This window comes from Gossypium raimondii, chromosome 11 (genome assembly GCF_025698545.1).
Source record: "Gossypium raimondii isolate GPD5lz chromosome 11, ASM2569854v1, whole genome shotgun sequence".
Taxonomy (NCBI): Eukaryota; Viridiplantae; Streptophyta; class Magnoliopsida; order Malvales; family Malvaceae; genus Gossypium; species Gossypium raimondii.
In genome coordinates, this window is record NC_068575.1 from 58180306 (window position 1) to 58205411 (window position 25106).

At 32.2% G+C, this 25106-nt stretch overlaps 2 protein-coding genes and 1 pseudogene across 2 annotated transcripts; 2 read left to right on the forward strand and 1 right to left on the reverse strand.

Moving 5' to 3' along the window:
• The first annotated feature begins 2901 nt into the window (after nt 1-2901).
• Nucleotides 2902-12124, forward strand: LOC105802382 (pentatricopeptide repeat-containing protein At3g26782, mitochondrial). The gene is made up of 16 exons (XM_012633984.2): nt 2902-3300; nt 3473-3595; nt 4072-4159; nt 4240-4301; nt 4696-4781; nt 4890-4963; nt 5273-5375; nt 5471-5599; nt 5682-5781; nt 5866-5985; nt 6442-6532; nt 6620-6689; nt 6874-6970; nt 7056-7256; nt 7398-7416; nt 8407-12124. The coding sequence occupies exons 2-16, from the start codon at nt 3503-3505 to the stop codon at nt 10494-10496; spliced, it is 3423 nt and encodes a 1140-aa protein (XP_012489438.1). The 5' UTR covers nt 2902-3300; nt 3473-3502; the 3' UTR covers nt 10497-12124.
• LOC105802383 (uncharacterized) lies at nt 11413-11991 on the forward strand. Its single transcript, XM_012633985.2, has one exon. It carries the CDS (start codon nt 11413-11415, stop codon nt 11989-11991), a length of 579 nt encoding a protein of 192 aa, XP_012489439.1.
• A 10979-nt stretch (nt 12125-23103) lies between the features above and the next one.
• LOC105800907 (peroxidase 72-like) lies at nt 23104-24564 on the reverse strand (annotated as a pseudogene).
• Between the last annotated feature and the right edge of the window lie 542 nt (nt 24565-25106).

Here is a 25106-nt window from a genome sequence, read left to right on the forward strand (position 1 = left end):
TTATATATAATACCAATCACACTCATCGTTGTTGGTGGATTTAACCATGATTCAGATGTTCGGTTCTGTTAGTTTATTGTAATGTCTTTGTGAAAAGGGTACATTACCAACCATGCCATTGATCTGTGTAAGCATCAGATGGTAGAATCAAGCTGAAAAATGACTAATACCATGTCATTATTGTAGACAATATAGAGTATAGACTACCAGACAAGTCTGCATATTACATTTTTGGACCAGATTGTAGCCATGCTTTTATAAATGTGTTGAGTAGAACTCAGGATGAGTATTGTTTAAATTACCTCCAAGCAAGAAGCATTCATTTTGATAGCTTAGAGACCTTTCCTTAAACTCTCAATTTAGGTTACTTGTCATATTGTTGGATGCTGTTTTTCTCTTCTTCACTTCAGTTTCAGCAGCACCTCCAGAAGGGGCTCCTTTCAGAACCTGCCTTTCACCATATTTATTTATTTTTTCCTCGCCTCATATTGAAGGTAATGCCTTACACCAAAATTTCCTATTTCTTGAACTTATGAGTTATGAATTTTCATACCATTGTATCATTATCTAGATGGTTTAGCGACTGTGTGGTAGCAAATCTTATATTGTTTGACTGTTGCTCTTGTAAAGATTAATATTGAAATCCATATCTATATCCATCTGTTTCCTTTGCATTCGTGGAAAATTAAGCACTGTCTGATAGAAATCCCAGTTACATGTCAAAAACGAAGAAGAGGGTGCCCCCAGGGGTGGGGGGACTAAAAAGAAAAGGAAAACAAAGGGTCTTAATGATTGATAACCAATTACCAACTGTGGGTGTTTCTTTTATATCATTTCAATTATATTGTTAACCATTAACAGCTAATATGTGGATAAAACCGCTTAACACGCCTCTCCTATGTAGTGCAACAAGGGGTGGTCAACCTCATATGGGGTTAGGCAGGGAGAACAAAAACACCTGCGCTAACTATCTCACGTAAAACCAATTAGCAATAGGAGACTTAGCTCGAATATAAACCTCTTGAAAGAAATGATGGCTTCTCTTGAACAATCATTTCCACATGTTGATTTTGCTATTGATCATTGGAATGCATTTCATGTTCTATTATTTGGTGTGAGCCCACTAGCGAATAACCAAGTGTTATCAGTGCTGTTTCCTGAGAACCAATTTGCGTAATCAATGTAATGGTGTCTGAATTTGGCGACACGATGCTTTCATTTCTAGAATCTTAATCTACTCATAGTATTGTTTTTGCTTTAGGAAACCACGAAGAAAGGTGGCCAGGGTGAAATTACGATCCGTGTAGTTGAAATTGACTTGGACAGTTAAAGTGCAAACATTATCATAATTGAGGATGTTCAACAACTCAGCCTTGAACTGTTGTATCAGGTCAAGCACCGTCTGCGTAGTTTAGTTGATTGGTTTCTCAGCTGTAGCAGACAAGTAACAGGACTTAACTGAGCTGTTAAGCCTTAAAGTTCTAAATGAAGGTCAAGCATGTCAAAAATGTCAGTGTGAAATTAATAAAATTGAAAGCCATGAAGCTTGGTATGGTACGTCGTTGGATATAAATATTTGAAGAAGCAGCTAATGAAAATTTACGGCATATATGCACCCAAGCAAAAAATTACCAGATTGAATATTATTACAGATGGTCAATCCAGCCAAACTTGGTGTTCTACCTTATTAATTGGACTTTTATATGGACGTTGACGGAATTTAGTATTTATAGATTCTTATCATATATGCTCTTTGTTGATTCAATACTTAGAATTATTTATAGTCTCTCTCCAACTCTTAAATAAGAGAATAATATATTTCAGCGCATTCGAACCTATTTTTAATCAATAGGTTAAATTTATTTTTAAACAGATTTAACATTTATATTTATTATTATAACATAAGCATCTGCAAAATTCTTTTTTTTTTTCTTTTCTTTCTTCTTGTGTATGATTGTTAACACAACTGTTGGAATTGAAAAATGAAACAGTATTAAAATTTTAACTATTTTTTTCGAAGTTTTGTGGTTAAATTAATAGGTTGAAAATCTATAGTCTAAAGAAGAAAATTACAAGGATTTCTGGAAAAAAGTGTTCTAACAATAATTGTGCTTTTAACCCAATCATAATTTTTACAAGATAAAAGCTAGACTATTATGCACTTGACTTTGACTTTGGCATTGACATTGATTGCGGCGGCCATAACGGTTGCTTTTCCTTTTGGCTATCGACTTTCACCCAATCAAATTCCTTCTCAATTTCTCCACTTCTTTATTTAATCAAATTACTATTTACTAATAAATCATTTTTATTCAAACTACGCGTAACACCAAAAATAATGATCAAATTGTATAGAAGATCCCTGTACAATGTGTTTTCTTTCGATTTAGTTTCTCTATTACAATTTAATCATTTTAATACTCTATTTTCTGAAATATGTTTTCAGTTTTAGATTTTTTTCCCGTTAATTTCATCAAAACTTTGATGCGTTCGTTTTAAAGATGTAATTTATCATATTCATTAGAGAAAATATTGTACAAACTATGATTCCACGTAAATCGATAAATATTACTATACATTTTTCCTTTTTAAATATGCAAAAGAATTTGTCTAATTGTAAAAACAAACAAACAAACTGTACATGTTTAAAGAAAATAAGACACTTCGAATTATTTGATTGGAATTAATAGAGAAAAGATAGCTTCAAGATTGAAAATATAATTTTCAAAAATAGAAAGATTAAAAATAATCAAATTATAATAAAGGAGAAAATCTGCAAAACAATGTATAATAAAGGACCTTTTATACAATTTGACCAAAAAAATTACTGCACTTATTCTTGTTTTTCCTTTTGAAGAAAGGTTTAAATCTACAACTGGTAGGTACAGTTACCCTTTCATTTTTCTTGTTGGAATGAGTCGCACATAAACATTGACTCGCATGAATTTTCAGACAGAATTTTAAACTCAAATCAATTTTTTTTTAACTTCTTTCTTTTCTTTAAAGGGAACAAAAAAAAAAAGACGAGTTTGGTTTCTTCGATTGGATCCGCTGCCTCTCAAAAACCATATTGCAATTGCAAAGTCGAGTTCCCTTTCTCCGTTAGGTAAAGCTTTGTTATTTTCTTCTTTTGGTGTTGCATTTTATCAACAACAAGAAGACCGCCGGCCAGCGTTGAACCCATCGCCTGTAGATTCAGAAATCAATTGAATTCGATTCGATTAGATCAGATCGGATCTCCCAACACAAGCTTAGACTTGATCCGCTGCTACGTTTCTCTTTCTCTACGTAGATGCTGGTGTATGATTCTTTTTCCTTCCTTTTTTTTTTTTTTTTTTGTATGACTTGAACGGATAAATATCAGCTATTCTAATTGTTATCCTTCTTTGCTATTCCTCCTATGATGCTGCATTTGTTGTCAATTATCTACTCTAGCTCTGCTCAAGTTCTCTACTTGCTGTTGGGTTTTCAGTTCTGCTTAAGGGGATCGAATTTATAAACTATGGGAGATTGGGTCATTGGAGCATTTATCAACCTCTTTGGCAGTATTGCCATCAACTTTGGGACAAACCTTCTTAAATTAGGTCATAATGAGGTATGAAGTTTGCTAAATTTTGTTTCTTTTCACCATCCCCAATCAATTACTTTTTAGATATATTTAGCATTCTTGACATGTTTGTCAAGTCATAAAATCATCCTTGTACTTTCTACACATGTTCATGTTGCTGCATTAGTTTTCAAAAACAAAAGAAAAAACATACATAAAAACCCATATACTCAACTTTGGGTGTTACTAATAGGCTGAGCATTGTCAATGTGTTGTTTTCATATAAGGTTATGTCTGAATTTCATTGATCTTCTGGGTAAGTTGGTTCTTTGCATCTAATGTAAAAGTCTTTCTGGCTTTTTTCCCCTTAGCATGTGATGGAACATCATCAAATTTGAAAATCGATGTTTTGTTTCTATATCACATTATTCAGTAATTTGTTCGTTTCTGGCATAGTGTGGCAGCTTTAATTTTCAATCTTATGACCTTTTTCTTTGTCTCATTGTGTCTACTTAAATTCACAGAGGGAAAGACATTCCATGATGGATGGTGAAGGAATGGCTGGAAAGGTTCCATTAAAGCCTATCATATACTTCCAAACATGGAGAGTTGGTACTAAATTGAATAATTGGGTGTTTATTTATGATTTATGTGGAGTAAGTTAATGTTAAAATGTAATTCTTCATCTGCAGGTATTCTATTTTTCATTATTGGAAATTGTCTAAACTTCATTTCCTTTGGTTATGCTGCTCAGGTTAGTACCCCCAGCCTTCTGATCTGAATAGGCTCAATTTTGTCAAAATTACGTATTAATTTTCCTCCTTAAGGAAGTTCTATGATTAAGAAGCTAAGTTTAATGCTTTTATCTTAAATGTTGTGGGCTTGATGCAAAGTTTTATCCTTGACCCCTTGTTATCGGTAAATAGCTTTAGGAAGCTGGACCATTGTTACTCCTTTACTTATTATTGTAGATACTTGTTTGTTTGGGATCCTGCTAAACAACATGGTCAGCTGTTTGTGGGTAAAGGAGGTTTGGGTTTGAAGTTGTTTTTTTTTTTTTTTGGTTATTACCATTGTGCAAGGCTTTGTATTTTAGTAACTCTGCATTTTTTTTTCTCACATTTTCCTTACTTCTTACTCCTTGGCAGTCACTTCTTGCAGCCTTGGGATCTGTTCAGTTTATATCCAACATTGCATTTGCTTACTTCGTCTTAAACAAAATGGTCACTGTAAAGTATGTTTTAGCCTGCAGCAAGAGTTAAATTTTGATAACTAGAAATGTGCCTTACTTTTATTTCATGGAATATTGTGTCTGACTCTATTTCATTGTGGTCACTTCCAGGGTACTGGCAGCCACTGCATTTATTGTTCTTGGAAATTTTTTTCTTGTCGCATTCGGCAACCATCAGTCTCCTGGTATCTGATCTCACTTGATTTTTAGACATGGTTGATTATTAGCTTTCGAGTCCTGGTTGCACCCCTTCCTCCTGACCATCAGCCAGTTGATGAAAAGGGGAAAAGGAAGACATACAACAATACATGGATATAAATGTATTGGGTCTCTCTCTCTCTCTCTATATATATATGTATAATTGAAATTACTTATATATTCATTTATAAACATCGAGAGAGAGACAGACTTGTCTACATGCAGGCATGGAGGCTTAGCTTTGGTTTCACTGGTTCTAAAAGAAAATGCATGGTCGTTTTCTGTTTCCTTTTCAGTCTATACACCGGAACAGTTGGCAGAGAAATACAGTAATATAACATTCCTTCTTTACTGTCTGATTTTAATCTTAGTTGTTGCACTACATCACTATATCTACAGGTGAGATTTGAGAGTCAGCTGTTTTAGTAATGCTAATATTATCCTTCTAAACATTTGTTGAGCCGTTTGACATGCCTTAATATGCAAACTTTCAGGAGAGGGGAAATTGTCCTTGCTGTTTCTGGACAAGACCTTAGACCATATTGGAACATGCTGCTTCCTTTTTCATATGCTGTAGTTTCAGGAGCTGTAGGATCATGCTCAGTGTTATTTGCAAAATCTCTGTAAGTTGGCTGTTTTAGATGTCATTTTTCAATTAAAACTTGCAGTGAGATTAAATCTAATTTTGAATTTCATATTATCCAGCTCTAACCTTCTAAGGTTGGCAATGTCCAATGGTTATCAGTTGCACAGCTGGTTCACATACTCCATGATACTTTTATTTCTAAGTACAGCTGGATTTTGGGTAAGAATCATGGCAGAATTTGTATTTTATGCTTCTTCTACAAGAGTGATTTTTGGAGACTTATACTGAGCTTTTTTACTGCAGATGGCAAGGCTAAATGAAGGGTTATCACTCTTTGATGCAATCCTTATTGTTCCCATGTTTCAAATTGCTTGGACCTTCTTCTCCATTTTTACAGGATTTATATATTTCCAGGAATATCAGGTCCTCCCTCTCTCTCTCTCTCTCTCTCTCTCTCTCTCTCTCTGCGGGTGCACTTAACCCCCCCTCTCTCCCCTAATTTCATATTATGTCAAGATTCTTAGTTCAAATCACCTCACTCCCTGCCTGCATGATTTAATTTTCACTGCAATATATCTCCAGTGTAGCAACATCATTTGGCTGAACTTAATTATTTATTTTTTATTGTAGTTGCTTTTTGCAGCAATTATTTACCGAACAGCCTTATGTAATCTTTGCTTTCAAATAAGTGGTTATCATTCATTAAAAAGAACTAAAGTGAAAATTGATGGCTTTTGCCATTTGTCATGTAGGAAGGCTGTAAAGTTAATCATGCAGTTAGTCTGAACAAGCCAGTATTCTTCAATTCTACTCTAGCCCCTCCCTTCTGGATAATGGAATTAGATGATCTCAAACGGTGTTTTTTGTTTAACGAAACAGGTGTTTGATGCGCTGAGAACAACTATGTTCATACTAGGAATGGTGTCTGTGTTCGCAGGCATTTCTTTATTGGCACCTGATGAGCCAAGAGGTACTTACATTGAGGAGTTATGTAACTCTCTGTATAAAACATTTTTAAGTTCTGAGCTTATTCTGATTTCCATTTTCTCCCCTTTAGGTGGTGAAGTGAAGGATGGTTCACATCCAACTTCTGTTTTGTCTTCCAGCAATTCAACTGAAACAGACAGGTAAAAAGCACATTTCTTGGTGTTGTCAATGACTTTGGTCCTTCGTGGATTGTATCAATGAGAGCTGATGAAATTTTGACTCATGATTATTTTTTTGTTTATCATCATTGAGGTTATGAGCGTCTAAATGTACTAGCATAATTGTCTATGGTACTTCACCCGCTGTTCTCATGTTTCCTTGTAGGTTCATCTTCGAATCCGAAGATGCAGAAAATAAAGAGATGAAATCATTTACACAACTAATGGTGGTGAAGCTCACAGACATACTTGCCAAGGCAAAGGTACTGCAAATCGGATTTGGAGAATTATGATCTAACAAGATTACTTTAACACTAACTTATTTGATATTGGTAAATCTGTTTGCAGACAACATGTTCGCTATCGCTAGGTTTTGGAGATGATTCTATCAACGCATCTGCGGTTCTTGTGATGCCTATGATGTCATCAAAGATAACAGGCTTTAGAGGAAGTGGGTTTGATCGGAGTAGGATATTCTCCTTGAGAAATTCAAGTTGGAGTAGGGTTGCAATGGATGAAGAGAGTGCAAAGATGTTGAATGGAGATGGGGTGCTCCCTCAAAGCCCCTGATATAGGGATAGTAAGAAACATTGATTTTGATTCTTTGTTCTTCACAGACTCGATTTTTAGTAACACAAATAGCTTAGGATCGATTCGTTATTGTGCCGAGTAGCATATTCTTGCTCATAGAAACATTACACCGTCATATGTTTCTACATTGTATAGTCTTGCTTACCTTATTGAAAGGAAATACGAGTATGTAATGTAAATTAAGAAACAGAAAAACATACTGCTGGACTGGACTATTCTGCCTTTGTTAGTACCACAAATTATTTTTCACATGTCAGATTTTCAGGCCAATCTTTCTAAATAAAATAAATAAGGTTTTTTTTTGTTCTTGTACTAAATTTTGGAGTTCTATCTTTGTATTTTACTTCCAGATAATTGGATTTTCTTCTTAATATTATGTTTTGCTCTAAATTACTAATATCAATTTCGTGGAATTAAGCTATATATAATATAAAACCAATTCTTTGGGGGTTACTAGGAGTAAATAGGGATAATTTAGGTGTCAAAAGTTAAGGGCAATTTAGATATTTTATAAAAGCTAATTAGTTATTTTAATTTATATTTTAATTATTTGTGCTTTTGATCTCTTTTCAATTTGTTGGAAGTTGTCTTTGTAGTATTTCTTTGAATTAATTGTATTTTATTTTTAGCAATTTAATTTATTATATGAATTATTATTCCTTTAAATTAATTTTATTTTAATATTATTTTATATGTCTCTTATATATTTTTGTTTATATTTGATTTTTCTATATAGTTAAATTTACTATGATACACATTACATTACCAACTCCTTTTGAGTCTTTGAAATTTTAAGCATTTTGAAAATTTCAAATATTATAATTATTTTTATCTTATAGTTAATTTTTATTTAATTATACTTTAATTGTTTTCTCCATCAATTATGTTTTTAATTATATACATATACAAATTTAATAAAATAATTTAATTTTAAATATTAAAATATTAGATTTTTTTTTTTACATAAGATTGTGTTTTGGGTTTTATTTTAAAAAATTCCGCTTTAACTCCATTGTCCAGTGTCCACTAATAGAAAGTATAAAAAAAACACTAAATTAAAGTTTTTGATTAAATGTTTAAGTATGGTATAGGTACCAATAAAGTGGAGGCATGCGGAGCTGTCGAGCGTTACAAGCGACCGCCGTTGTCAAAAGCAGCCTGCAGTTGAAGCTGAAGACATCAACTGAAGACACATGCATCTCCTTGATCAAGCAATGCCACACGCTCAAGTCTCTTAAAGCCCTTCATGCTTCCATTCTCAGATCCCTCCACCTCCATCTCCACTCCCTCACCAACCTCATCTCCCATTACGCTTCTCTTGGCTCCATTTCTTACGCCTACACTCTCTTTTCCCACTGCAACTCCTTCTCCAACGATGCCTTCCTTTGGAACGTCATGCTGCGTGGCCTCGTCGACAATGCCCACTACCATCGCTCCTTCCTTCTTTATACCCGTATGCCTTATCTGCATATTGCGCCTGATAACTTCACCTTTCCCTTTCTTCTCAAAGCTTGCGCTTCTCTCCGCATTCTCAATTTGGGTTCTCAGCTTCATGCACATGCCTTCCTATACGGCTATTCCTCTCACGTCTTCATTGCTAACTCCCTCATTTCAATGTACGCCAAATGCGGCCTTTTTCCTGTTTCCGAAAGAGTGTTCGATAAAATGCGCCAAAGAAGTATAGTGTCGTGGAGCGCAATGATTGGAGCGTGCTTGCAGTGCGGTTTTCATGAGCAAGGGTTGTTGCTGTTTACCAGGATGTTGGATCAAGGAATTAAACCCAACAGGGCTTCTATTTTAAATGCCACGGCCTGCGTTAGGCGTGAGAACGCGGCTCATCAAATGCATAGAGTCATCATGGATAATGTACTTGATAATGATCAGTCCGTGCAAAATGCCACCATGCTTATGTTTGCTAGATGCGGAAGAATTGACCTTGCTAGAAGCTTGTTTGATGGGTTCACAAACAAGGATTTGGTTTGCTGGGCCTCAATGATCGATGCATATGCTCGGGCTGACTTGCCACTTGAAGCTTTGCTCCTCTTTAACCAAATGAGATTACAATGCGTCCTTCCCGATTCTATTACCCTTCTTGCCGTGATTCAAGCTTGTTCAATACTAGCTTCTTTGCACCTTGCACGAACCCTTCATGCCGTTATTATTCGTTGTTTCCTAGAGTGTCAATTAGTGTTAGATACTGCTGTCCTTGACCTTTACATGAAATGTGGGAGCTTAACGTATGCTAGAAAAGTTTTCGATAACATGAAAGGAAGGAATATCATCTCCTGGAGCACTATGATATCCGGGTATGGTATGCACGGCCATGGTAAAGAAGCACTTCATCTCTTTTATCAAATGAAGGCCTTAATAAAGCCAGACCATGTCACATTCGTATCAATATTGTCAGCATGTAGTCATGCCGGTTTAATTAATGAAGGATGGAAGTGCTTCGATTCCATGGTAAGAGACTTTGGGGTAACACCAACATCCGAACATTATGCATGTATGGTTGATCTATTGGGCAGAGCTGGGCAGTTGAACCAGGCCCTGGAGTTCATTGAAAAGATGCCTGTGAGACCAGAAGCTGGTGTCTGGGGGGCACTGCTTGGAGCTTGTAGAATTCATTCAAATGTAGAACTGGCAGAAATCGCTGCCAAATCGTTACTCAACTTGGATGCCGAAAATCCCGGAAGGTATGTTCTCTTGTCCAACATATATGCATCATTGGGAAAAAGAAGAGAAGCTTATAGGATTAGAATTTTAATGAAAAGCAGAGGTGTAAAGAAAAAAGTCGGTTGGACTAGTATAGAGATTAAGGGCAAGATGTATACGTTCGTGGCCGGGGATAGAGCAAACCCTGAAATGGATCTAATCTATTCAGAGTTGGGTAAACTAATGGAGAGGATTAGACAAGAAGGGTATATACCAGATGTAAGCTTTGTATTGCATGATGTGGAGGGGGAGACAAAGGAGATGATGTTGTATGCACACAGTGAGAAGCTGGCCATCGTTTTTGGGCTAATAAAGTTGGGACATGAAAGTTCGATTAGAATAACAAAGAATTTGAGGGTGTGTGGTGATTGTCATACGGCTACAAAGTTCATTTCCAAGGTTACAGGAAAGGAAATTGTGGTGAGAGATTCCCAGAGGTTCCATCATTTTATGAATGGAACTTGTTCCTGTGGAGATTATTGGTGATTATGTCTTTGCCGTAGTTATTAGCAATTACTCAAACAAATTTATGTTTTGCCGTCATTTTTTTAAAATTTTCAATTATTTAAATTTTTTTTATTTTTAAACAAATTTATTAGATTTAAAACCGAGTTAGAAAAATACATGTCTTTAGAAAATTTGTTATGCGCCCCTGGAAATATTGAGATAATCCTAAATAAGTTATTAAGATTATTTACTTGATCCATGCTAGGTTCAATATAAATTCAAAGGAAGAAACTTATATGTATGTTTCTTTTGGGTGAATTCCACAAAAAGTCCCCAAACTTTAGGCTAAATTCTACATTGCTCAACTGAGTCCCCAACTGCAAAGTTTAGTATTAATGTGGCTTTTCCTTCAACGGAACTACTAATGATACATTTATGCGAAATTTATTAATGTGACATTTATGCGAAATTTTGCAAATTGAAGACTTGTTGGTACATTTTGAAGCTTGAAACCTATATAGAATTTGACCTAAAGTTTGTAGACCATTTGTGGAATTAACCCTTAATATATAATTGTTCCGGATTAGTTTAATTTATTTCTGTATATTTTAATTTGATCTTAATTAAATAAATTTTCTTTGCGATACAATAAAAAATCAGTTGAACTCTTTGTCCGAATCACTCTAAGGTCGGTTTTCAGTGCCCGACTGGTCGGTTCAGATTCCAACAACTACATAGTTTTTTTCTTTTCATAGGTCTAAAGCAAGACAGAAAAAAAAAAAAAAAAAAAAAGTCCTGAGTCCGCATCCATAGTCAAAATACCTTGGATTGGGATTACGACTGAGTAGGAACGATGGTGAAACCTTATCTGGGGTTTTCTTTTTTTTATATTGCATAAAATAAAACTAATTTTATCCCAACTGAAGCATTGGTGGCATTCGCAAGTGTCAACGCAATGGCTAAAGAACTAGGAGAGGAAATAACTAAGAAGCCGTTGATAATAGCAATGAAAGGGCATCCCGGCACTGGCAAATCCACTTTAGCCCATGCCTTAGCCTCAGCCCTCAAATTCCCTCTCGTCGACAAAGATGACATCCGCGACTCCACTTTTCCGCTCCATCAGCAACCACAAGGTTCCCACGCCCTCCTCAACCACCTCTCCTACGAAGCTATCTGGCGAGTCGCCTCAACTCAGCTCCACCTCGGCATCAGCGTCATCATCGACTCTCCTCTCTCTCACAGAACCCATCTCGACCGTCTCATCAGCTTAGCGGCGTCGGCCGGAGCCCGCCTCCTGATTGTGGAGTGCCGGCCGTCGGACGAGGCCAAGTGGAGGGAGAGGCTTGAAGGGAGGGAAAAGAGTTGGCACAAGCCAACCTCTTGGGAGGAGCTTCAGGAGCTGATTAAGGGGTATGGCGGATGCACGGAGTACGATGTCGGAGATGTGCCCAAGATGGTGGTTGACACGACGGCGCCTAATCTAGGGCTGGAGGAGTTGGTTTCCAGTGTGGTGCGTTTCATTGCTTCTTCTTGAGGCAGATCAGTTGGATTGTACTGTGGCCGACCCAACCCCGATGTGCTTAAAAACTTAAATACCAATGCTGTTCTCTCAATCAACTATAATTTCTTTACTTTATTCATTTAAAATAAAAATTTTATAATTTAAATAGCTATGTGTTGAATTATTTTCTAAATGTTTATAAAACTTTAACACTATTTACTATCTTGTCACAAATAATCAAATAATTCAATTCATAATAAAATTACAATCATTTCTAAGCTTAAATCAAGCATATGAAACATTAAAACAATCTGAGAATAAATCTTAACTAAACTGAAAGTTTTACAAAAACTTAGATGAAAACTGAAAATAAGAATCACACGGCCGTGTGACAAAGCTTAAATGTGAGATCCTAAAGTATACGGTTTAAATATTATGACACGGTTTAACATATGGGATGAGATATAGAGAAGTGTATTTAATTTGGTGGGTGAGAAAGGGGAAGGAGAAGGAGACGATGGTTTGTTAAATAAATAAACAAAAACATTATTTAACTAATAATTTAGAGTTATTTTAGTATAATTTCAATAATGTTTTAGGGGTAATTTTTATAATTTATATTATTACCTAACTAATTAACTTTAATTTAAAATAATTTAATAAATTTATCTCAAAATTAATATATAATTAAATTAAATATAAATTTAAAATACTTAGTTTATTTGAAATCAAATAATATATTTTATAAAAGAAATATATATATATATTTAATTTTATAGTATTTCAAAATGTAATTAAATTTTCATTATTTTATAAAATAAATAATAAGAGTACAATTAACTCTTTTTTTTACTTTAAATTTATCTAATATATAAATTTTGAAAGGTCTATAAAAATTTCTTCAAACTTGAGAAAGTAAACGATAAAAATAATCGTATTTTATATTAAACATGAAAAATTTAAATTTCTTTTACTCTAAATAATAAATATAAATATATAGTTATAATAACGTGCGTGATTGTTAATGAAATTTAAATGATGTAAAGTCCATATTCTATGGTCGGAAAAATTGGTGCTACCAAAATCTATTAGAAGGTACGAATAATTTTAGAATGGTATAATTATTCATTTGATCCTATAACTTTAAAAAAATTATTTTAGTTATTTATTTAATTCGCTTTTTAATTTTTAAAAAATTATCAAATCATCTCAAATAGATGAAAAAGTTAAATTCTTTTAACATTGTTGATGTAGCATACACATGGATTACCATATAGATGTCATGTTGGCATTTAATTGATTTTTAAATTTTAAAAATTTTAAAAATTAAAAATTGTTGTTTTAATTAAAACCATTAAAATTATTGTAAAAAGTATAAGAATATAAAAATTAATATTTTAAAATTTAAAAGAAAATAATTAAACACTTGCATGTCATCTAGGAGGCAATCCACGATATCACAAAGTTAACATACATTAACCTTTTCATATAATTTAGAGTAAATTGATAAAAAATTTAAAAAATTAAATAAAGGACAAAAATAACTTTTTATAAAATTGGAAGACTTTTAGGACTAGTTTGACAATACTTTTGAAAAGTGCTTTTGAAAAATAAAATGTTCATTTTAGACATGATATTATAAAATAACAAATATGTATTTAAATAATGTGCAAATTAGTTAATATTATGATATTTTTAGCAAAAATATAAAAATAATTTATTATAACTTATTGTTAATATTTTAATATATAATATTAATTTTAAATATTTCTAAGTAGTTAATATTAATTATTTATTAAATTTAATTAAAATATATAAACTATATTTAAATATTTAAATATAACAATTAAATATTTGTAATTAGGTATTGACACGATCGTATTTTTTTAAATTATTTTTATTTTTAATTAATGCTTTTAACACATTTGTATTATTTTATTTTAAAATGTATTTGAATATATAACTCATATTAGATATTAACATAACATAGAAAACATAAACCTAACAAATTAAAATAGTAAGGTTAAAAGTAAAATACCAGCCAAAAACACTTTTGGGCTGAAAAAGCTAAAAAATTTTTATTTTTCATCTATGAAAAAGCACTTAAAATAAGTTAAAAAATTTATACATCGACATCTGTTCTTTATTTCTTTATAAAGAAAACACTTTTAATAAAAAACTCATCTGAAAAGCATTAAAAATACAACCTTAGAATCCAACCAAATTACGCCATCTAAAACATATGGTATAGATATATCAAAAGGTTGGTGTATCTCTTACCTTTTATATATAAACCAAATAAAATAATGATTTTAGTGTTGAATTATGGTTAAATTAGTTAAGCTATTTAATAACAATAACTAACCGAATTAATATCACCAAACAATTTAAATGGAATTAAGGCTTAGTTTGGATGGGCAGTGTGTTTAGCTCCGGTGAGGTTAATTAGTTACTGTAGCGGTGAGATTGGGTACTGTAGCAGTGAGATTAGAAACAGCGGTGAAGTGTGTGTTTGGATTCAAACGCAGCTGTAGCGGTGAGGTAAAAATAGAAAATGACTTTCAAGGACATTAGATTAAAAATGATATATATTATAAGTTTTTAAAATTATTTAACAATTACAAAATTAATAAATGATTAAAAATTATTACAATTATATTTATTTTTAATGATAAATAATTAAAAATAAATTAAAACTAGAGAAAAATTCAAAAATTTATTTTATTTAATATTTCAAAATTAATCATATATTTAATTATAGGAGAAAAACGAATTACATGTAGTCCGGATTACATGTGTTGGTTTTTTTAGCAGAAAACTAAGGAGAAAAAGAAAAACGAATGCAAAGAAGTTTGAAGAAGAAGAAAACTGAATTTGATTTCCAAAAATCAGATCTTTTTCATTGACTTGAGAAGCATTTATGTTACAATAAAATATGGCAGTTAACTAATGTATAACTGCTCCCACAGCCTAGATAGAATTACAAACAAAATGTAGCTGACATACCAGCTATAACATCAAACATAAATCAACAGCTACTCCTACTAACTTTAAGTATAAGGGTGGGTTTGGATGGGAGATTGGGTGCGGTGCAGTGCGTTTAGCTTACTTTTTGTCTCACGCTACAGTATCGCTACAGTATCTAATCTCACCGCCACCACTGTTTTTACACTAACCACAAGTAAACGCACCGCCCATCCAAACTCACCCTAAATTACATTGCAACTAAATCAAGTTACAAATGAACAAAATAAACAAAATGTCTTTGCTTATCTGTTCAACTTGGATCTTTGTCTGCATCTTTGGTTTCTTCTTTGGTTTCCTATTGCATTGCAGGCCAAAGTTCAACAACATCCTATACTTTGCTTACTAACAAAGTAGTGCATATTCCTTTTAGTGCATTAAGGGGAATTATGATTATGGTATGTTAGACATCAGAAGAACCTATATATTCTTAAAAAGTAAATATATGAAAAAGCAGAGTGTTGAAATGACTATTCAATGACATTGAAAATAATATATGGGTGTCCAAAATTCAGATTCAAAGGCATAAGCAAAGCAAAAAACAAAGACAATGTCACCACAGAAACTGTAAACTAAATGAAATATCGTGCAAGGCTGATCCAGAGATAAGAAATAAAATCTTTATTTGAAGTTCAAGGTCTTTGAAATGAACATACCCAAGCAAGCAACAAGGTAACTTCCAAAGCAATACATTGCAAATGATTCATAGCGATCATGTAGTATCGAACAATCAACACTAACTGATGGATGCACCAATGATACAAACTGTTAAAATAATCCAGGTTAGTAAGACTGAAAATAACATATAATTACACGGATGCATGGTGCAAAATTAACATGTTGCATCTTTGTGCCAAAACTATACTCAAAACTTAAATAGTAACCTAAGTTGAATATAGGTCAATTTTTTTGTAACATAAATATGCTACTGCTGGTTTTTACTAATTCCTAGCACATAAGTTGTTGAACAGCTCAGTTTAACAAGAAGGTTTAACAGTGTTACTCAATTGGACTAATTTCTTAGTGTTCATAAAATATGATGACCATTCTGACAAATCAGAGGGACTAACTTCTCAGATGCTGTAAAATAAAGGGATAAATTTCATAATTAGACTTAAAAAAAGCATACTTGAAAGAAGAAATTTCAGCCTGTGAGTTCTCCAATTGCCTCTCCAATTTTAGCTCATTTGACCTTAATCGACATGCCTACAGAAAGGATATTAAAAACATTTTAATCTAGCAGAAGACAAAAGTAATTTCACTCCAGTGTCAACAGCTTTATACAGAAATATATTAATGGAATAAAGTAAGAAACTCCAAATGCTAATAATATCATATAAAACAAGCAAATAACAGGATCAAATCAAATATAAAAAAGGACTAGAGAGCCACTTAAGTTAAACTGGCACTTAAAAATGTTGCAGCTCTACTTTACATCCAAGAAACACCCTTCACGTGGTATATATTACAACCATGCATATACGAACATGGCAGCTTACTGATCTTTCAGCATTATTATTAAAAGTGATATATGTTTTGTAATGAATAGAATGAAATTGGAGAAGGAAGAAAATCTTTACCCATTAAAACTTTGTTACCTTCTCTTCCAAACCAATGACTTCAGAAGCCAATATATTAGCATGTTCATCAGCTGCATTACATTCTAGTCGTGCATTTGCATATTCCATTTTAAAAAACTCGAGCTCTACCTGCAATACCAAACACCAGGCATAGCAAGAATAAAAAAAAGGGATAGGGGCTGAAATAGAATTTTGTTGACATTTTAAAAAGTATTTGTAACAAGCTCCCTAACAATTTGAACATCACTAGACAAAGAACACAAGAGAATAAAATGCAGATCAACATACATACGGCATAGCATTTTAAAATATAACATAAAACTGAATTCATCCTGTGCACCATCCTTTGCAACAAAAGAAAACCATTCAAAACAAAGACTTATTGATCAGACTATTGAAGAGTCATAAAAGAAGTCACAGGAGTCTAACAACAAAAATTCCCACTGCAATGATAAGAACGGTCACACATAGGGTTGTGCATTATTCGGTTAAAACCAAATTTTTTCGGTTAACCGACCGATTAACTGAACTCGGTCGGTTAACCAAAAAAATTCAGTCAGGGGTCGGTTAAGTTTTTTTGGTTTGTTCGGTTAACGGTTAAATCGGTTCGACACGGGTCGATTAACCGAAAAATTCGGGTAAACCGAATTTACACCCTAGGCCTACTCCCTCCCAATTTAAACCCAGCCCAATTTAAATCCAACCCAATTTTCTCTTAGGCTTACCGAATAGGACAGGCCAATTTAAATCTTGCTGCTGTCCATTACCATTTGGTCCATTTCTTAGCAACAGATTTCACAACACCCCTCCAGCCCTCCTCCCTATATTATTTGTAGATGTCTATTTTTTTTATTACAATATAATTAAATATATTTATTAATTTTATTAAAACTTAAAAAGAAATCCTCAATCCAAAAAAAAAAATTGATAGTTGCACAATTTTTTTATCATATCCACACTTGTGTTACCCCAATCCACATTAAAAAAATTGTGTTTTTTTCTTTTTACACATGGCAATGTTTGATTGTATAGGATAATTTTTTAACAGAAAACATAAATGATGTGATAAAATGTACAAAACAACAGATAGAATCCAAACTCATAAAAAACTTGTACGGGTGCCAAAGTGATAATATAAACATAGTACAAAAGTCAAAAGAGAAGTCAAAATAAACTTAAATATTTAATGATTCAAATAAGAGTCACATTTATTCATATAATTAACTTTTTTATTACACTTATATTATATTTGTGAAACCCTCAACTTACTTGTAAAGTCTAAAAATTTCATTAACAATGTACCAAATAGTTTCTCTTTTATAATGATTATAGCTAAATTAAAATTTTAAATGAATTTAAAGGAAACTATTTGATTTGATGCACTTGTTAGTGAAATTTTATATTTCTAAAGCAAGATCAGGTTTTAACAAATGTCTTATATGAGGTATAGTAAAATATTAAAAATATATATTTAAAAGAAAGGCATAATTTTCTTAAGTTACTTGTGGAATAAAATAAATATATTATCAATGTATCAAATATTAATTTTAAATTTAATTAAAATTATGGATTGAGAGAATTGTAATTCTAATAATTGCATGTGTTCATCTACTATCTTATTTAATATAAAAAATAGACATCTACAAATAATATAAAAATAGACATCTATATATTTAATTTTTTACCATATCACTCTTACTTATTTAATTGATTCAATGTTTAGACATTTCTTGAAATGCATTAGAGCCTACCCTAGATTCATGAGCTTTCGTGAGTTGAAGGGTATGCTTACTACTATCTTATTCTTGTTAATTTATATTCTATTCGTTTGTTTATATTATTTGATTTTTTTAAATGCGTATATTTCTATTATATGCTAAATTTTTCTCATGTTTTTTTAGGTTTAAAGCAAATGGAGATATTTTGGAGAGATGAAATGGATATAAATGGAGAATATTAAAACTTGCATGTCAATTATGTGTTAATTCAAGACTTATGTAATGTTTTTAATTATGTAGTGATTCAAAGACTTATGCAATATTTTTAATTATGTAGTGATTTAAAGATTTATGTAATGCTTTTAATTATGTAGTGATTTAATTCAGGTAATTCGGGTAATTTGGGTAATTTTCGGGTAATTCGAGTAATTTTCGGGTAATTCGGGTAATTCAGATAATTCGGGTAATTTTTAACCAAAAATGAACACATATTTTTCGGTTAATTCAGTTAACCGACTTTATTAACCAAAAAAATTCGGTTCGGTTAATTATTTTAAAAAAAATTCGGTTTGGTTAACGGTTAAAAAATTTGAGAGGTCGGTTAATTCGGTTTTAACAATTTTGGGTCGGTTAACCGTTCGGGTAACCGACTGAACACCCCTAGTCACACATTGTCAAGTAACAAACACAACCTTCAATGATATAGCTATAAACTTAGGTCAAGGTAACACCATAATGGTATAATTCAGATGCACCTGCAAATTGAGAAAAACATACAACAGAACTTATTTCTTTCCCTCAATAGACCATAAAGTATAAACCTATTTCATAATTCAAAAAATATGGCATCCAAAAAATAGACACTAGGACAAGGATACTGGAATACATAAGGACCAGTCTCGACAGACATCCTTGAAGCTTCATTATGGCCTTTAGAGAGATTCTTAAACAAAGCCTCAACTTGTTGTTTGTACATTTCGGCATCTGTCAGATCCCGACCATCATCTAGTCCCTCCGCCAGAGGAAGACCATCAGTAACACAAGCAATCATTGTCAGTTTCACCATCTTTACTCCCCTTTTTCTCAGCTTTCACAAAATCCCTTCAAACTAATAGAAACGCAAAATTAACACCTTAAGTAAAAACTAACAAGCCAAATTCCATACCATGATATTAAAAAAAGGCATGGCGGATTTCAATTGACTATAATTCGATAATTTCATTCTCAATCTTAATGGTACAACCACCCACCGCAAAGCTGAAAATAAATAATATTTTCCACTTGAACAATTATCATTGCAAACAATTAAAATTATCGAGAAAAAAACATAAATTGATTCCATAATTTTGATTTTCACTAAACCCTCATCATTGGTCAAAAGCAAGATCGACCCAACACTTCTTTTTCCAATCGAAAGGTCATTAATGTAATCCAAAGACAACCAATCTAGTCAATGTCATCACGATCTGACAAGGAAATATATATATTTTCAAGGATTCCAACAAAACCCAGAAATTCAGTAGAAGAAGAAAAAAAATCTCATATAAGAATTTCCACAACGAACGATTTTTTCTTCAAATAATTATATGCATGCACATTTAAAAATCGATAAATAAAAGCTATTAGTTTTTAATGGAATACCTAATTAGAGCATGTAGGTCTTCGGATTTCTCCTTGATTTCAAGGATCAGAAAAAGGAATGAAGAACGGAAGAAGGAGAAGGAGCCTTACCTGGATGAAGGAGGAACCGGAAGAGGTCCTTGACCAAACTGATTTGTAACCCAAGGGGAAGGGGAAAGGGGAGAAAAAGGGTAACCAAACATCAGAAAAACCTGAAGAATGCAATTGAAGAATATATGGGTAAAAGAGGAAAAGAAAAAGCAACTGAAGTTGCTAAATTTTTACTGGACCAAAAGGCTCCAGTCTGGAATTAAGCCTCCGGTGAGGTGAAATGCATTTTCAACGTATTAAAGAATACTTTCCAAACAACCTTGCGTTTGCTAACATTTCAGTTGCAATTTTTTTTAGCCTAAAAAAGCCAACGTACGTATTGGAACCCAGTTGCATCCAAAGGAACCCTAAATAAACATTCATGAGTTTGCGTACGGAATCTCAATGGGTTAGCAATTAGCATAACAAACTACCTCAAACTAAATACTTTAATATATTAGATTTTATTTTAACAATTTCATTATAATTTTTGATCATATTTGCTTTTTTTGATACAATATCTGTAACTACTCATAACCCCTCCCCAACTCATGGAAGAATAATGCGTTTCAGTGCACTCGAATCCACGTCTTCCTATATTGACAACAATATTTATGCCAGTCAAACTAAAACTCAATCGACTATATATTAGATTATTAAATACTTTTATATACATGTATTATATACTAGATTACATAACAAGTAAATAATTTATGAATTTTTTATTATTTTTGATTTTTTTAAAAGTAAATTTATTAATTCATTTAATAAATGGAAGCATACAATTCAGAGAAAAAAATAGCAAACACTCATCGCAGATGATAAATGACAAGTTCTCTATCAACATAATAAAGACTTTAGCCTCAGCATTAATAGAACATTATGACACATTGACAATTGACTTTGTCATAGCTCAAGCACGACATATCTGAAGTGATTGCAAACACTTAATACAATAAAGAAATTAGCCTCGAATGGTCTAAAGCGGTGAGCAAAAATCAATAAAAGAATCGAGCATTCACCAAACCAGAGAGGACGACAACAAAATCATCCCTAAAATCATTTGTAAAACTAAGATTAAATGCATAAGTAAGACTAAAAAACGTGCTACAATAGCAGACAAAAACTTCTAAAACTGAAGACTTATTAAACAATGGAAAAACAAACAAAAAAAATATAAAACCTAAGACAACACGGTCCAAATTGACACATGTAATAATTTATTATTTTAAAATACTCTCAAACGATAGTTAAATTGGTTTTATGGTTTTTTTACTGTTTTTATAATAACTTTTGCTACGATTTTTATTATTATTTTTATTTCCGAAATAAATTCTCTTTTCCTAAACCTACCGTTTTCGTATCTTTATCTGATTTGTAATTAATTGAAGTTTGATACGATTTTACTTTAATTATATGCTTCATTTAACACTTAAATAATTAACTCAAATTTTAAATCAATTAATTAGTTGACAAATAAATCTTTAAAAATCAAAATGAAGATGGCAACACATTACTCCACCTCGGATTAACTTAATATTAAATATTAATTTATTTATCTTTAACTTGACTTTAAAAATCAAAGATTTACCTTTTGACCCAACTTGATATGCCCATAATTCTTTTATTTTTATTAAAATGGAACAGTAATTTTAATTTATTATTATTTTCAGTGATGCTATTAATAGTTTTAGGGTATAATTATGTTAGAGTAAACATTAATATAAATTTTATTATCATATATTTTAAATTATAAGTGTTCATCGATTGAGTTGAGTTGGACCCAATATTAAAATTCGATCTTAGCCCACCCTCCCTTATATATATATTTAAAATATTAAAATTGATCTTAGCCCACCCTCCCTTATATATATATTTAAAATATAATACATAAAAATACTAAAATATTAAAATAAATGTTTCTCAACAACTTGAAAAAAATGTATACTTAAATAATACTAAGATAGGTGTAACTTAATAAGTAAATATCTCTAAAATCAAAATAAAATTTATAATAAAACAAGAGTTATATAATGTTCAAATATTAACAACAAAACAGTAGCATCGTAATAATGAGATAGTAGCAAAATAATGAGAAAACAATAAAAAATAGCAAAAAAAAAAATTAGACTTTTGCAAATTCTGGTCCGGGTCAAAAAAGCCTTACCCGAGGCCTGACTTGTTTTTCAAACTGCCTTATTTTCTTGCCCAAACTCATTTTTCAGACATATATTTTTATCAAATCTTTTCACTTTTTAAACAGAGCCTTCAGGCTAGATCCGGTGACCCAATCCATGAGCAAATCTATTTTAAACTAATATCATAAATAAATGAGTTGTTTGATAATTATCTCAAGGTGGGTTTTTTTTTTTTTTTAAACTTGATCTAATCCATCTACTTAAAAAAATTAAGTTTATCTTTACTCGTACTAAAATCCGATTTTTTAAAAAAATCTATTAAATCAAATCGGATCCGAATTCTTTTGATATACCCAAAATTGAAAATATCAGACATGCTTACGTACAACCAATGATGTTAGGTTTAAGTTTAGTAGGACCGATGATATTGTTCTTAAATGAAATTGCCATTGGCTTATTTATTCCCAAAAAAATTGCCGAGTCTTGTTAAAAAAATTTCAAGGAGTCAATGCAATTGTTTAATAATGTATATATTTTTAGGTACAGATCATTTTTATTAAAATTTAATCAAGAGTTTGTATAATACTTCTTTTTATGACAGCGATGTTTTAAAGTTTCGGGAGAGTTTAGTAAAACTTTTTAAAATGTTGAGAGTTTAATGAGAAAATTTTAAATAAAAATTAGGATCTAATTAAATTTTTTTGTAAAATTAATAAGTATTTTTAAAAGTTTTAATTGATTTTTTAAAAATTTAAAGATATAATGTGAATTTTCAAAATTTTAAAAAGAGTCTAACTAAAATTTTTTAAAAGCTCAAAAAGAGAAATGAAAATTTTTAATAACTTTAAAAGACTAATTAAAACTTTCTAAAAAGAAAAATCAAATTCTCCTAAGCTACCAGTCTGGCTCTGTTCAGTGACCAAACCAGTAGTTTGCATAGATCTTACACTCAGTGATTTGACAACACCTCACTAATTAACCCAAAAGTTATTTTTAGTAAAAGTCAAAAATAAAAAAAATGCTTTTGGGACGCCCCCGAACACCAACTGGGAAGTGGGAACAAATAAAGGGACAATAGTTGGCCAAGCACACACAAATGAAATTAACATAACAAACAGGGATACAAACTTTATTCATATAACTATCACTTCCTGATTTTAAGCATTGACTTTCCTGCAATGCTTTCTGATCTCACCCCTATACCCTGTCAACGGTGAAATCTTCCCCATCTTAATCATGGACTTGGCGAATTGCTGAAAGAAGAGTTCCCGGTTATAAGCATATGTCTTCACTAACTCCCTTGATTCACCATTCTTTGTGAACAAAACTTGGTCAGAGTTCAACAGTCCCTTGTTAGCCATTAAGTTCTTGAAGTAGCTGTTGTCGAACTTTATGGGGCTACCAAAATCTAAGAAAAACTGGTTCTGAGTCGCCGCCTGATCTTGGACAGTTCCTGCGCAGCTGAGAAGCATAGGATTGGTCAAGTGTGTTGTCTGGTTGTCCATTGCTTGATTGGTTGTATAGTCTCTGTCTGAAACTGGTGCATCGGGCATTTCCTATTGTGTGGCTCCCCGCATGATATATATTTTCAGAGTTTTGCTTTCTTGGTTAGTTACAGAATGTAAAAGAACTATATAGCTTACCAGAAAGTGCAACTAGATCAACAACGTCTAGACCTTGTAGCTTAAACTTAGTGAGAATTGCTTGGAATGTGTTGTTTGGAGCAGGGACGTTATTGTTAGAGCCACTCAAGCTTGCACCTCTAGAGTCCCTTCTTCCAAGTGGGACTTCCCAGCTAGGGCCACCTGTCTGCAATTCCAAAAAAGCATGTTACCATGGGGTCAATTTCAATGACAAGACAAAACTCTGATAAAAAACAACATACGAGAACAGTTGAGTCTCTAGCAGCTAGAGCCAATATGTCAGCACATGACACAATATGAGGGCACTCTTTCTCTATTACAGCTTTGATTTCATCTATCACTTCGAATCCTCTGGCTGAGTTCCTGTTTGGATTCGACCTCTTTTCGCCGATAATGCTCCCGCTGCTGTCTAACAAAATCGATGCATCACAGCCCTGCAAACAATGAATTGTATGAATCATATTAGAAACACTAGTCTTGGATCGACACTTCGCTATTGGTTTGGTGAGGTCGAATAAGTTACCTTAACAAAGCAATCGTGGAAGTGTAGCCTAATCAATGAAGCAGCCATACGAGGTTCCTTTGCAACTGCTTTGGCAACAACGTTTCTAACAATCTCTTGAGCTTTGGGGCATGAATGATCATAAAACTCGGGGTACAGGGATCCTCCAAATATATTAGAAGCAAGGCCAAGAGCTAGAAGAGTAATAACAACTATAAAACCAACCACAATGTTTTTTGTTTTTGGGTCCATTTTTTTTACTTTCGTGGAGTTGAACTGGAAACAGCTGAAATTGGACGAGAAAACGCTGTTATGATGAGAGCTTTCCAATACGGTAATGCGTATATATAAGGGAGATTTGGATCAAATAGATGATATTTGGTGACTAACTTCGCTTCAAAAGCAGGAACCAAATCGTAATTTCTGTTTCACACCCATCTAATTTAGTTTGAAGTCAAAAGTTTAAGTATTTTTAATGCGTAAATTTCTAAAATATGTCTTTAATTTGCTATAATCCAACTTTAATTATTTGGGTAAACTATTAAATTAGTCACTTTTAATTACTTCATATTACATTTTAGTTACTTATGTTTAAAATGTTACGTTTTAGTCTTACATTAACGTGTTGTAACATTTTAGTCATTGAGCTGTTAATTGATATTTTTTATATATTTAATGGTGTAACGGTAAACTAATGTGGCACGTTAAACCATCATTTCAAACAAAATTTTAGGTTAAATTATACAATTGGTCCCTATATTTTTTCATTTTGAGCAATTTAATTTTTTTTATGTTCTTTTAACTTTCCTTTGTTTCTTTTTCTCTATTTTTCC